The sequence below is a fragment of the Elaeis guineensis genome, chromosome 2, assembly GCF_000442705.2.
Source record: "Elaeis guineensis isolate ETL-2024a chromosome 2, EG11, whole genome shotgun sequence".
Classification (NCBI taxonomy): domain Eukaryota; kingdom Viridiplantae; phylum Streptophyta; class Magnoliopsida; order Arecales; family Arecaceae; genus Elaeis; species Elaeis guineensis.
Window position 1 is genome coordinate 122,006,312 of NC_025994.2, and position 13,847 is coordinate 122,020,158.

Here is a 13,847-nt window from a genome sequence, read left to right on the forward strand (position 1 = left end):
ATTATGATCCTTGACTGTACTCATATTCATAGGAGGAATAATGTGCAAAGTTGGATTTCAAGGGATATGATGCATGGAAAAAACCAAATGGATTCTAATTAGATGGAGCATAATTTTCCACTCTATCTGATGTATTAGGAGACCTACCTCCAGTATACAATAAGATCTATTGTCTGTCGTAGGTATCTGATGCACTAGCAGATCTGTCACTAATGTCGTCTCCCTCCAATCTGTGTAACAGCTCTTGACTCTCCTGATACTGCTTCTTATCTCCTTTTATTTTTTAATCTAATCTTTACTACCAGCTTAGCCTCTAAAATGCCAAGCATATAATCCTTCTATCCCTAAACACTGCTTCTTATAGATTGAGCCTCCAACCTCATTCTGTGTGCCACCCATGTGCACCATCCCTGGATCCTCTTCTCTTATAGGGCAGTTGCTCCTTTCCAGATCTGACTTTTATCCGTGCCCCATGGTCCTTATCCTACACGGTGTCCGTAAATTATGCTTCACTAGTGAATGGACTGAGCTCCTAAGAATAACCACCACCACCTTTAGGCTGCGCACCATGCCTACTTTAGCCTCCAGACCTATCACTTAAATTATCATTATCATCATTGCTGTTATAGTGAGATGATTTTGGGCATGCCCGGATCTGATAGCTTCAGAGTCTTACTGTCATGTTGTTAGATTGGTATCAGGTAAGCTGCCTCAACCAGATTGATGATTGGTGCTTTCCCTTTAAACTTGTCTTACTCTGCCGTGAGATGGAATAGCCCTCACCTTCTCCCTTTTTTCCCCTCTCTTCACCTAGGGCATCAGAATACCCAGCTGGCCTCCCCATAGCCCATTTTGATTTTTTAAAAAAATTGCTGAGGGATGCAAATCGACAATATTGGGGTCAGTACCAATCAGTACTGACCTGGTTCAGCCGAGATGACTGGTGTGAGCATTATACTAGTCGAACTAGGGTATGTACCAGCTACTACCAGCTCATCCCAGTTCAGATACCCTGTTTTGGCTATGTTCTAGCAACCCGAGCCCTATCCTACTACTAGAATCCTATTGGAATAGCACGGTACTATTTAGGCAGTTTTTAAAACCTTGGTTACAGTAACAAAATTCAGAAGCTGTGCATGGAATAACGTCTATAGAGAAAAGGGAGAACTAACAAAAGGGATATCATTTATAGCAAAGATGTATTTGGAGTGCATGGAAATGGTGTGTGGATCTTGTGTACACCTTTATATGTTCTTATTGAATTACATTCTAAACTAGTGCAATTGATGGAACCATGCAGAAGAACAATATCTTCATTAAGTAGCAAGTTGCTTAATATTACAAGTGGAGTGGTCATGGGGATCTCCTCAATGTTACATATATGCTATTGTATACAAAATTAATTGAGAGGCCCTTATTTTGTCGGGAGGTCTAGGATCAACACATTAATGGAGTAAATTTTCTTGCATTCTCTTTTCCCAGTGGTTAAATATTGAGCGTAGACTTATATGTTGATTGAATGAAATATAACTTAGTGAATACTCAAAGGTAATTCATCCTAGAAATAGTTTCAGCGAATCAATTTGATTTGATAATGAATATAATGTTTCTGAAGTTAGTGGCATTACATTCTGCTCACATTGCTGTTGTGCTGATGACGTGGATCTTGGATCTTCTCGTTAAGTAGGGGGTTGGAAGTATTTCGTTGTGGAATCTGATGTTGATTTTTGCTTGACTCCTTGTGGAAGAATTCCCTGTTTTGCAGCTTTCTTCGTTTAAATTCTTTTACCCCTAAAAGAATGTGAACATTGAGAACTTTGATCACAAAAGGTAGGTTCTTGGAGTTTAAGGGTGTATGGACTCAAACTAATGACATCATCAGACCACCAAACAGCTAAAGTTCAATCTATGACTCAATATTTACGACATAATGGGATGAACTTAATTATATACTTTTCTTACTTGATATTTTATGTTTATAGAAGTTTGCGCATCTACTATTTAACAAAATTACATTTTTCTATATCTTCAGGTTCCATTTTATCTTGGAGAATTGACAGAAAAAGTTGCACAAGATGCAGTGGTGGTAGAGAAGGGCCAGGATGCCAAGGGAGTTGAGGAGAGAGTGGACACAGTTATAGGGAGCCAAGGGATCTACTGTGAGAGTGTGGAGGGTGGAGGGTTTGGGCTTGGTGGAGAGAGTCGTCATCTTGCCCTAGCAACGACGAGGTGAGCTTGGCTTTCCAAAGGTAACGGAGGTGGCAAGATTCCGATGGTTTTTATAGACCCTGTACTGGGAGATGGGGAGAGAGTTTAAAATAACAGGCTAATTAGCCGTTACAATTTGAGAATAATAATTGCTATTCGAAACTTTATTATTACTCTCAAAAACTATTACTTTCATGACCATATTTTCAACCGTTTTCCTTCTAAACGGTATTTGGTCGGATGTCTCATGTGAATTTGCTTAATCTAAAAATAATAGAAAATTGACTATTTGTATGATAATAGTTGAGGTCCACCAATTTTACTTTCTACCTGTTAAATTATGGGGTGTGGAAGTAATCTTTTCTGAAAGAATAGCACAGAGAAATAATTTTGAACAGAAGTCTACATAAGATTTGCTAACGAAAGTTTCGATAGAAAATAGCACAAAATTAGTTTGAGAATTTTTTTGGATAAAAAAAGATTGCTTGAAAATTAAATCACTTAGACCTCAAAAATATGATAGTTAAGCTAGAGTTCATCAATATCTTCTTTTTTTTAACTTGTCCATTATCATGGACTCACAGTTTAAAAACTTAAGCCATTAAGACCAGCACCCTAATAAATTCATATGGTATCTTTTTTATTAGTTAATATGGGACTACAATAATCTCTTCTACTCAATCTCATGACGCCCACGTCATCCGAGGGAGAGGGGCGACTTATGACCCAGATCCTACTCAAACCTAGTAAATCCTCCCTGATCTTAGTAACTCTCACTAAGAGATCCATATGATTAATTAAGAAAGATTATAATGCATAATGAAGCTGTCTCTCATATCATTTATCACCAATTCACAATCTAAAAGCTTAAGCTGTCGGAAGGAGGATAAGTTCAAATTAATAAATTCATATGACACCACTTTTATCAATTAATATAGGACTGTGACTGAGATATCAAATAGAAAATATTGCACTGGATAAGCTGCATTTAGTCAATTCGATGCAGTCATAATTATATCTATATATAATTTTTCATCCTTGCTAGCTAAAAGTGTACGCCCACGTCATCAATTTGTGAACATAAAATATCCGATCAAGTGAAGGAAACCTGCCATCAAAATGGAGATTAATGTGACATTTCCCGGCATCTTCCCACCATCCTTCCTCAAAAACATGGCCTCATAGATAGGCAAGCAGTTGACTATGATAAATCCAGATAAGAACAAGTGCAGGAACATTTCATTGAAAACCCCTTCAATCCTCGCAGCTCTTGCAATCCCTATGACAAAGGAACTCAGGTTTACAATGGCCGCTGTACCCAAAACCACAAAGAATGGCGATGCTATGCCAAAATCAAACATTCCCTTGTCATACCGCTCACTTTGCTCCTCTTCCATCACTTTGCTGGTTACATTAAACCCTGGAGTGGATATGCCAACATGATTGAGTGCAAACTGTATAGTTCCAAAGAGATGAGATGTGAGGCCCCTGACCATCCATATCCTTTGATCATTCCACCACCTATGAATTGTTCCCTTGGTCCTGAGGAAATCGACAAGGTCCGTAATATAGGCAGCCAAGAAGAGGTAGACATACAGATAGAACCATGGGTCAAAAACCTGCAAATACAAGTAAAACATGTCAAGAAAATGGTTCTCTTCGCTCACTTTTTGTTACATTGGTTTGCATGGAAGTGAGATGGCTATGAGGATTTAATGCCAGCGAGCATGCAAAAGATCCATTTCTAACCAAATATATCAATCAGGAAAATCAAAAAAGATTAAACCTCCAATCCATGGAGAAATGCAGATCTTTGAACAATGAATAGAGAGAGGGGGAGAGAGAGCAGGTCATCAGCAATGCATGAAAGAATTGCACTGAGGTGGTAGAAGAGGATGAAGAATAGTTATCTAATATTGACACTCTATAGAGACTAAAATGAAAACAAATAACTTTGTGCCATCTAATATTGACACTTCATAGAGATTGAAATAAAAACAGATAACTTCGTGCAATTTTGAACCATTCCCCATCTTTACCCATCTCATCCTTGCGGATTGACTTGGACCATAGTCCAACTCTGTGCCCTTGACCAAGTGGTGAGGGTGATACCATTCAAGCAAGCATTTGGAGATTTTGAATTTCAATTTTGATTTTACAGCCTCTATACATTGGTTTTTTTTTTTTTTTTTGGATTTTTGATATTTTGTTAGGATCTCTCTTTTGTTATGCTTTATTTTACTTAAGTAGATGGTGCCAACTAATATTTGGGTCATCAGGCCAAACATGACTTAATCAAGTTATATAAGTTTAGATTTGGGCAAGATCAGACCTATTGACCGGTCTAGGTTACTACTAGAATGACAGTTCCTGATCATAAGGTAAATTGGAGTAGTGCCCTAGAGTTGAAATACACCTAACCACAACTTGAACTACGATCAATTTTTGACAAGTCAAATTGTGGCACTTGAACTATTTAGAAAGCTAGAGTAACATGTGAACAAGATCTAATGTTTTAGTGCTGGACCTCGTATCAGTACCATCCTTTTATGATATTAGTATATGGTACCATATGAGATAGCAAAATACACCAAGTGTTGGCACTGACGGGTACAATTAATCCTATATGTGAACTTATACTTCACATAAATCAGATATTGAAAACCTCTATATATGAGGACTAAACTTGCAAGGGTCTATTTATATGTAAATAAATAGAAGTATTCCTATATACTCAAATCATTTGGAAGAGATGTTTTGTTTGATTCTTTATAGCCGTGTAAATGGTTTCACAATTTTCAAAAATTGGCTAAAAAGTTATTTTTATTTGTTATATTAGAGATTTTTCTAAAAGGTTTTTTCTTTTCTTGTGTGCATGTGTATGCGTTTCTCTCTGCAGTAGAGAGGGAAAGAAGAGCATACCTCGGGGAACAAGCGCTTCTGATAAGTAAGAGCCAATGGTGGGAGAAACGCATAGATTGTGAGAGGAATGCACCATGATCCCCAATAAGCATAATGTGCGTAGCACAAGCCCAGAGGCAAGGAAGCGTTCCTGATTCCAAAAGTGAGGGGATTGTGCTTGGAGATGGCCACCTCTAAGAGCCCAATGCACCATCTCTTGACTTGGCCCAGGACATCATTTAAGTTCTTTGGTGCATCGCCTGCGAACGCCGGCCTCTCAGGATCACAAAATATAGACCTCCAACCTTCACATTGCAGGCGATAGCCTGTGTGGTAGTCTTCAACAAGCGACCCATAACGAAATCCAATCTGCACGCAAAGTTTGTAACACCAATTATCACAAGGTAATATCACATAAATCTATAAACATAACATCGAGCTTAAGTCAGATCTCATTCCCATTTGTGTTTCTATATAATTCTGATGTGAAATTATTATTCATCCATTATAATGGAGTAAATGAACGATAGGTGCTATTGGGTCCAGGTTGTATCTTTCACACAATAAAATGATCGATCTTCTTTCACAACTACATCCTTTGGATTGCAACCTGCACAGATATTAAAGCAACCCGAACTTGTTCATTTATCTGCACAACGTTGTGCGATCCAAAGGTGAATTCACATGAAAGATACGACCCCTGTTTGTTATTATTTACCCGATAGTCTGGAAGTGGACTAATTACGAATGAAACAATGCCTATTATAATGACAATTATAAACCATGGAGAAACAATGGAATCATGTGAACATTGAAAATAGTAATACTAGACAACAGTAACAGGTTGACCACCAAATTACGGTTGTTTCATGTGTATAATATAACAGAAGGCCTCTTGAATCATATGGTGGTATGCAACGGCAACTATACACTAGAAATTATAATTCCCATTACCAACATTAGAACAATGCGACGTAATATTATTCTACGACTTACTGTTGAACCCCATTTCCTGCCAACCTCGTAGTTACAACTAGCCACTTCATGAGCCCGTTTCATCACCGAGTCCAAACGCAACGAACCCCACCCCCTCGGCTCGCTCGAGTCGTGCGAGTCCAATGGAGCCAGGGTTGAGGAGCGGATGCCATGCAAGGCTCGCCTGGAAAAGAAACAATTGGAGCCCACGTAGTTGGGCCCACTGAACCCGTCCATCCCTCGCGAGTTAATTCGAAACAGGCGCTTTACCTCGCCCCCGTAGATGTCGTCCTTGTTAAGCCCTTCGAAGTGCTGCGGAAACTGGACGTAAGCAAGGTTGGAAGCCATGGCCGGGTCCAAAAGATAGCACAGAGCTCGGAGAGGAGATTGGGGATCATTGGAGTACATGTCACAGTCCAAAGTGAGGACCACCGGGGCATTGGTCATGATGCTGGACACCCGGACCTTTTGATGGAATGAAAACAAGTGGATTAATTAATGGGAGCTAGTTGAAGAATGGAAGAGAGTGCTTCTCCTATTTTTTTGGGTTGAAAAGAGAAGAGGGTGTTTCTGTTTGACAAATCTTTGGAGAGAGGGATTTTTACCAAGGTATTGAGAGCACCAGCCTTGAAGTGGTGGGGAGAATTGATATTTTTCTCTCTGGAGAGGTAGATGAGGTTTGGTAATACGTCGCCCATGATATCTGTGTCTTTACCGCTTTCCAGCAAAACCTGTTCCACACCAATCATCTTAATACTGATCAGTATACAACAAGAGAGAGAGAAACTTCATGCCTCCCTTTAGTCAAGAATAAATACCTTTCTTTTTTTTTCCAAACTAATTAATAATTAAGATACTTCATATTGGCGAAGAACCTTTGGATAATAATTCCCCCCCACAAACCCCACCTTCTCTGTTTTATTTTTATTTCTCTATATCAGCAGATCACCTTTTTTTTTTTGCAGTCTTTTCTTCCAGAGACAACTATTTACTCCATGAGGAAGGCTTATAATAACGTAATCTATCGTCCATTTACCTCAAAGTTAATTAAATATCAAAATTGAGTTTTTTTTTTTTCTTTTAAAGAATATATATAGTTTGGTGTTTGTCTGGGCAAGTGAAATATATAGGGGTACATGTCTCAACAAACCCATTTAGTGGTCAGGAGCATCCTGTGACAAGAGAGCTTTGTGTGGGATGAAAAGGAAACTATAGAAAAGGTAGATGACTGCTTAAATGGTTCAAAAATTAGTAGTTACTTCATGATGAATAATTTGATGGAAGTAGTGAATACCTGAATTATTGAAGGGTGATCGCGACGGGTAAATCCCTTCCATTTCTTGAAAATCGCTAGTTCTTCAACAGTGGCAATTAAATCATTGCCAGAAACATAGCCTCTTTGTAATGCACTCTCCACCTTCTCTTTCATGGCTTGATACATCATCTAAAGGAGTAAGAAATAATTATATAAGAGAAATATTTAATCAAAGGGATGTGATAATATGTAGTTATATATCATATGAGAAAAAAAAGGATGATGTTAATGTACAAAAATCATATGATTATTTCAATCAATGAAAGATTAGGTTTTTTTCAAATCAAAATAGTTCAATCATAGGTTTAAAAAACAAAATTTTTTTACATATATATCCTCCTAACTATTCACATTTACATAAATACCCTCGTATAATTACTATTCCTATGTATATCTATATAATTTTTTTGCTTGTTGCACGTCTATCCCTTAAAGGTATTTCAATTATTTTAATTTTAGATTGCTTATTTCTTAATGGCATTCAGTGGTGTGTGTATATATATATCCCTCGGAAAAAAGTTATCTAGCATGTAAAGGATGAGTCAAAATTGAGGCACAGCAAGCGCAAATTGTAACAAATTCTTTTTTTTGAAGAAAAATACCAAATAGTAACAAATTCAATTGTCAAATTATTATTTTTAGAATAAGTCAAATACGTTCATCCATCGTTATGGTGTATTGTGAGATTAATTGGGGCAGACTCCCACATATAAAAGGCAAAATGGCTGCAAGTGAGCAATTACTAAAGGCACTTTAGATTCTAAATTTGTCAATTTAAGAGTACATGCATGCATACATACATACATATATACCTGCTTAAATTATAACCTATTTTAGCCTAAATCGCAACCTGTGGATCTATTAATTTGTAAGAAGAAATTAAAAGAAAATATTCACAAAGGCTTTTTTTTTTTTTTTTTCTTCAACAAGATTTCGTGCTGGGGGGTATTAGGTTAATATAGGCTATACTTAAAATAGATGTTTAATCCACCCAATCTTACCAAATCACCGAAATAGGTCCTAAAGGCTAAAAGTATTCAACGATTTCAACAACGATTGACGGCATCTCCGCTTGGAAACAATATAAAATTCATCCTTGTTACGTAGAATCACCGCAACAGGCTTATCAAGATACCGAGTTAATTGGGACACTCAACACGTATCTTGGCGTCCAAATATCCGATATCAACGACGCTAATTAATCCCTTGCTAATCCGGCCACCTTGTATATAAACAACTATGCTCTCTCTTTCTTGACACTTGCATTAGAATTTTATATTCTGTCCACGTCGACAGCCTGGTTTGTCCTCGCCCTTCCGTTATCATATTCCTCCACTGGCTCGTCTTTGACATCGAGCAAAGAAAAATCTACGCCCATGACATTGCGTTTGGACAATGATGTGATCTAATTAAAATGATTCGTTGCGTCTGTAACATGAGTACCGCATCCAGCTGTTGCAACTGAGTGGAAACACTGATGAAATCAAAAACGGCGCTTTCAGACTGCTGCTTTATTTCGCTGGGCAACTTGATAGCTATTTTTTTCCTTTTTTTTTCTGCTATCAACTTGATAACTATTATTGACCGGGACAAAATTGCTGCCCTGGAGATGGACGAGCCGACCTTGTCACCATGTCATCATGTCTTCCTTCAATCATGGCACCATAGCAAAGAATCAGCGACATGCCCTTTTTTTTTTTTTTTTTTTTTTTTTTGACGAAATAATGGATGTGCTTGTTGACGAGACCTAAGAGATAGACTGGGACCGCGGCTTCCTGAAGGGCCCACACTTCCGAAATAATTGGCTTCAGCACAAGACAAAATCATCGTGGAAATCAAGCAAGGAGATACCATGCTTTTTAGTTTGCTCTTCTTAGATGTAATGAGACCGGCTTCGTTTGATAGACAACGATTTGTCAAATAAAATTCAAAGGAGGCGTCCCATGAAAGATAACACTCAACTTGCCCCTTCGGTGAAACATCATATCATAAGGCTCGAAAGGTGTTGCGCAATTCGCAAGATTTAGCATTCACGGAGTGCTATAAGTATACTGAGAAAATAGTAATGTTGCACATGTTGCCGTCTTTTAATCTGATCATTATGGCTAGATTTAGTTGGTGTTAAAATTGAAAAAAAAAATATCTACTAAAAAGTAAATTAAAGAAAATATAAACAAGTAAAGTTGAGAATTTTTCTTTTGCCTGATTGCAGTAAAAAGAAGCAAGGAGTAAGTTGTTGATTTTTCATTGTGATAACCTTCATCTTAACTAAATTATCTAGAGACTTTTTATATATTTTCTTTCTTAAAAGCACAATCTCTTTAACAAAAAAAAAAAAAGGATGGTACAGAGAATTTTTATCTCAAAATTCCTCACCAAATTTTGAACAAAAATTTTCAATATAATTAATTTTATATATCACCTTCCAGGCGACCAAATAGAACCGGCACTTTAATGAATTTAAAATAAAAATCTATTGCCTGGTTTCTTCTTTGACTAAACTTATCATGTATAGTATGGACTTAATTTAAGAAGAGCACAATACTAATAGTAAATTAAGAAAAGCCTTTGTTCCTAAACAGCCTTTCCAAATCAGAGCTAGTACTTCCAACAAATACGCCAACTGGGATTTCTTTTTTCTTTTTTTTGGTAAACGGCTGGGATATTTTTCTTTACTTGGAAACATGCAGTTAAGATGCCACAGCAATGTTTGATTTGCCTATTCATGTTTTTTAGGTGCTAATTATAATTGTTCAGGTCTACTTGTCAGAGTTTTTAGTTATTAAGAGTTAATGTTTAATTATTTCCGCACATCTATGCTTTACTGGATGCACTATATAAAATAAAACGTATAGCCAAAAGCAACAAAATGGACAACCAGGAAATAATAAATAATGCCTATTTTAGATCGCGTGCCAGCTGATGGGATGGCGTACCGCAGTCAAAAGTTAAAGTACTAAAAAAACTTCAAGCTACGCTGCTGGCGGAGGATGACACAGAAATCCACCCTCGTGTCCGGGCACCGTGCCCTAGAAGCCATGTGGGTTCCAATGTTTAAGAACAATATTGTAATGGCTATGCCCCCGAGGGAAAGCACCAGTTTTGGAGGTACATATTTTATTACTCCCGTTCATGTGCAATTCATACAAATTTACCTAGCTTTGAACCTATCAATTTAATATAGCCGAACCTTCACATGTATCCACCGTTAGATTATCCATTAGGTGCCTGATCAAAAAGAATCTTCAAAGACAATATGAATCATTTTGACGAGTATAAATAAGATCGCATAAGATTCTAAAGCAAGGTCCATCATGTTGAAAAACAAAGTTGCAGGCTAAATTTATATGATACCATACCATTTAGGGAGCAATAGTATTTTTAGCGATCGAGCTTAAATTGTATCATTTGGAATCTAAAATATATCGATCAAATCAAAAATTTATTTTTGAATAAATTTTTGATCAGACGTATTTTTTAATCTAAAATAAATCATGCGGAAGGAAGAGTTGATGTACAGATCGACATCTATCTCTTAAAAATTTTAGTTTCTTCAAATTTTTTTTTACTTATCCTATTTATTTTTAAAAAAAATTTCTATTCAAACTAAAAAATGAAATTTGATTTGAACTACATAAGAACATATCTTATCATTAGAAATAGAGATAATAGATTTTGATTTTAAATCAATCCATAAGAGAAAAAGGAGACTTAAGCCTATCTTGTATTTTTTCCTCTTTTCTTCTAAGTTTCACTTAAAAAGTTTGAATTGAACAAGTTGATTTTTTTTTCTGATTGAATCATCATTTTAAAATCTATATATATGAATGAATAAAAAAATTTAAAACTATTTTAAAATATAAACATAAAAATGATCACAATGCGAAATTAAGCAGACCAATCATTCTTTGTACAACTGATACAATCCGAACCCATTAAATACCGAGTATGGCGCTAGTCCATACCACCATCAACTATTGTCAGGCACTTAGCGATGTAATTTATACCTGATTTGCTAATCAGATGAGCGTAATTCTCAAAGGTAGTGTTTGGTTGCCTTTATTCCTAGTAGAATAAAAATTTATTCCTATTTATTCTCCAAACACCAGATATATTTCTAGTAGACCCCGTAGGTTTAACTATTTCAGTCAATAAGTATTAATTATACATTAATTACATCTTATTCCCATCCACCTTGAATAAATTATTTTATCTTGGATAATAGAATAGTTTATTCTAAATTCTTAATAAAAAATAATTCAACTTATTCTAAATTAGAGAATAATACTGTCTTATTTTCGATGGATCCCATAGATTTTCAATTAAATATTAATATAAAAAAATATTTTAGAAAAATTTATATTTCTATTTTAGAAATATCAAAAGGATCGTCAAACACTATCGAAAAGGATATTTTTTTTTTTTCTGTCACTGTAAAGTGTACTCTGATCCGACCATGAATGATAAATCTCCATTAATAAAACTCCAAGTGAGGGATGGTTGAGAAAAGGCACCATGTCCCACGCCCTAAAACTCGTCGTCTTCCAGCATTTTATATCTCAATAATATAATAAACTAGAGGTCCTTGTTGTCAATCACGTATTTGATTTTGCACACTCTATCATCGAAAGATTCCCTTATCTGGTTATCTTCCTTGTGAATGAAATCTTGGACTCATATGCTGGGTTCTGATTTTTTTTTCTCGGAAAGGCAGTAAAAGAAAGTCAGTAACCTTTTTACCAATATATGGAACTTGCTATAATTACAGACAAAACATGGAAACTTTCTCTTTTTTTACTTCAATTTATCTAATATCTATTTATTTGAGGAAGGGAGAAGACTCGATTGGTATTTCAAATTATTAGCAGGGCAGAGACTAAATATATAATTAATACACCCTAAAAAGGATAGAGTTGCTTACCTTCATCTTGTCAGATTTCTCACCAATACTGGAGCTGAAGTAGACCTCAGGAGAGCTCTCCTGAAGCCCGTTCTCCCTGCAGAATGGCAACCAGTACCTGGCGAACATGGCCGCCTCCATGAACGCAAAGAGAGTCACCTCCGAGCCCCCATCATCGGAGACATAGACCGAAAGCCTATCGGTCGGATAGTCGAAGGCCATCACCGACAGAGCTGTGCTCACGACGCTCATGGGTGGCTCCTTGTGTGGGTCTGCAGTGCATATAAACACGTCTAGCGCCGGCAAGTTCTTCCGGCCCACCATGTCCATGAGGCGGTCCGGGAATTCCCGGCGGCACACCGAGCGCCACCGAAACGGCTGGACTAGGCCCCACATGAAGGCAAGGACAAGATCGGCGAGGAGGAGGAGGAGGGAGAGTAAGGAAGGGGAGGCGAGGAAGGTGGTGCAGTGGTGGTAAAGGAGGACAAGGATGCCAAGGGAGTAGAGGAGAGAGTGGACACGGTTGTAGGGAGCCAAGGGGTCTACTGTGAGAGTGTGGAGGGTGGAGGGTTTGGGCTTGGTGAAAAGGGTCGTCATCTTGGCCTAGCAACGATTAGGTGACCTTGGCTTTCCAAAGGCAAGGGAGGTGGCGAGGTTCCGGTGGTTTTTATAGACCCTGCACTGGGAGATGGGGCGAGAGTTTAAAGTAACAGGCTAACAACCGTTACAAGTTGAGAATAATAATTGCTCTTTGAAACTTTATTATTACTCACCAAAAGTTTTATTTTGCATGTGAAATAATATTCAACGTAGCACAAGTCATACAGATACTTTGTCGTTTTGCACTGATTGCATCTTAAAAGAATATTTTAATATTATTTTATGAACATAACCAAGACGATATTAATAAAAGATATACAAGGGAGATCTGTTCCATGAGATGCAACACTAGCATTAGTACCGCTTGTTGTTCACACTCATTTATTGTTTATCTGTATAAAATGTTATTATGTAAAGTGGAATATATTATAAATGCCGGCTTGCACAAGTATCTTTTTAGCCAATAGTTTAGGGATGCAGTTAAGATAGCAGGGTTTATTATTTTTGAATAATCATGGTTTTAATAGTTTCCACTTCATTGTGAAACAAACTAAATCTATATTAAAATGGACAAATAATATATATTATTCCTGTTGCGGCTTACCGCAAGCTTGACCGAAGCATGTGCCTGCTGACGAGAGGTGATTGGCACGAGCTTGCACGCGAGAAGACTGTTAACAAACAGCCAAACTAGCTTAGACACGTGTGTGCTGGGTCCCACCGAAACATACACTTGCATGGCGGGGGTTGGCATGGCTGCCACGTTTTCCGGAGTGTATTTTATTTTATTCTTCTTGTAGCTTTGCAGGATAAGTTTCTTCTGGCACAGGCACGGCAGCATGAGTTGCGGCCAGTTCTCGGCATCGTTCCATGCCTCGCTAAGTGCACCAGTCTCCATACATAACGGTTGAAGTTTGACACAATGAACGAGAGTCGGATAGACATTGT

General features: G+C 37.3%; 1 protein-coding gene across 1 annotated transcript; it reads right to left on the reverse strand.

The window, feature by feature from the left end:
- Nucleotides 1–3,155: 3,155 nt before the first annotated feature.
- Nucleotides 3,156–12,957, reverse strand: LOC140855878 (cellulose synthase-like protein G3). The gene is made up of 6 exons (XM_073253111.1): nt 12,321–12,957; nt 7,379–7,528; nt 6,690–6,815; nt 6,106–6,549; nt 5,131–5,478; nt 3,156–3,827 (listed from the first exon to the last, which is right to left on the reverse strand). Exons 1-6 carry the CDS (start codon nt 12,894–12,896, stop codon nt 3,276–3,278), a joined length of 2,196 nt encoding a protein of 731 aa, XP_073109212.1. The 5' UTR covers nt 12,897–12,957; the 3' UTR covers nt 3,156–3,275.
- Nucleotides 12,958–13,847: the final 890 nt, after the last annotated feature.

What these genes read in the sequence shown, in the direction of transcription:
- LOC140855878 (XM_073253111.1), bottom strand. Translation starts at nt 12,896, where the DNA reads ATGACGACCCTTTTCACCAAGCCCAAACCCTCCACCCTCCACACTCTC. An exon ending in AGAAATCTGACAAGATGAAG is followed by an intron (nt 7,529 to 12,320) that starts GTAAGCAACTCT and finishes TTACTCCTTTAG; the next exon opens with ATGATGTATCAAGCCATGAA. An exon ending in ATCACCCTTCAATAATTCAG is followed by an intron (nt 6,816 to 7,378) that starts GTATTCACTACT and finishes GGTGTGGAACAG; the next exon opens with GTTTTGCTGGAAAGCGGTAA.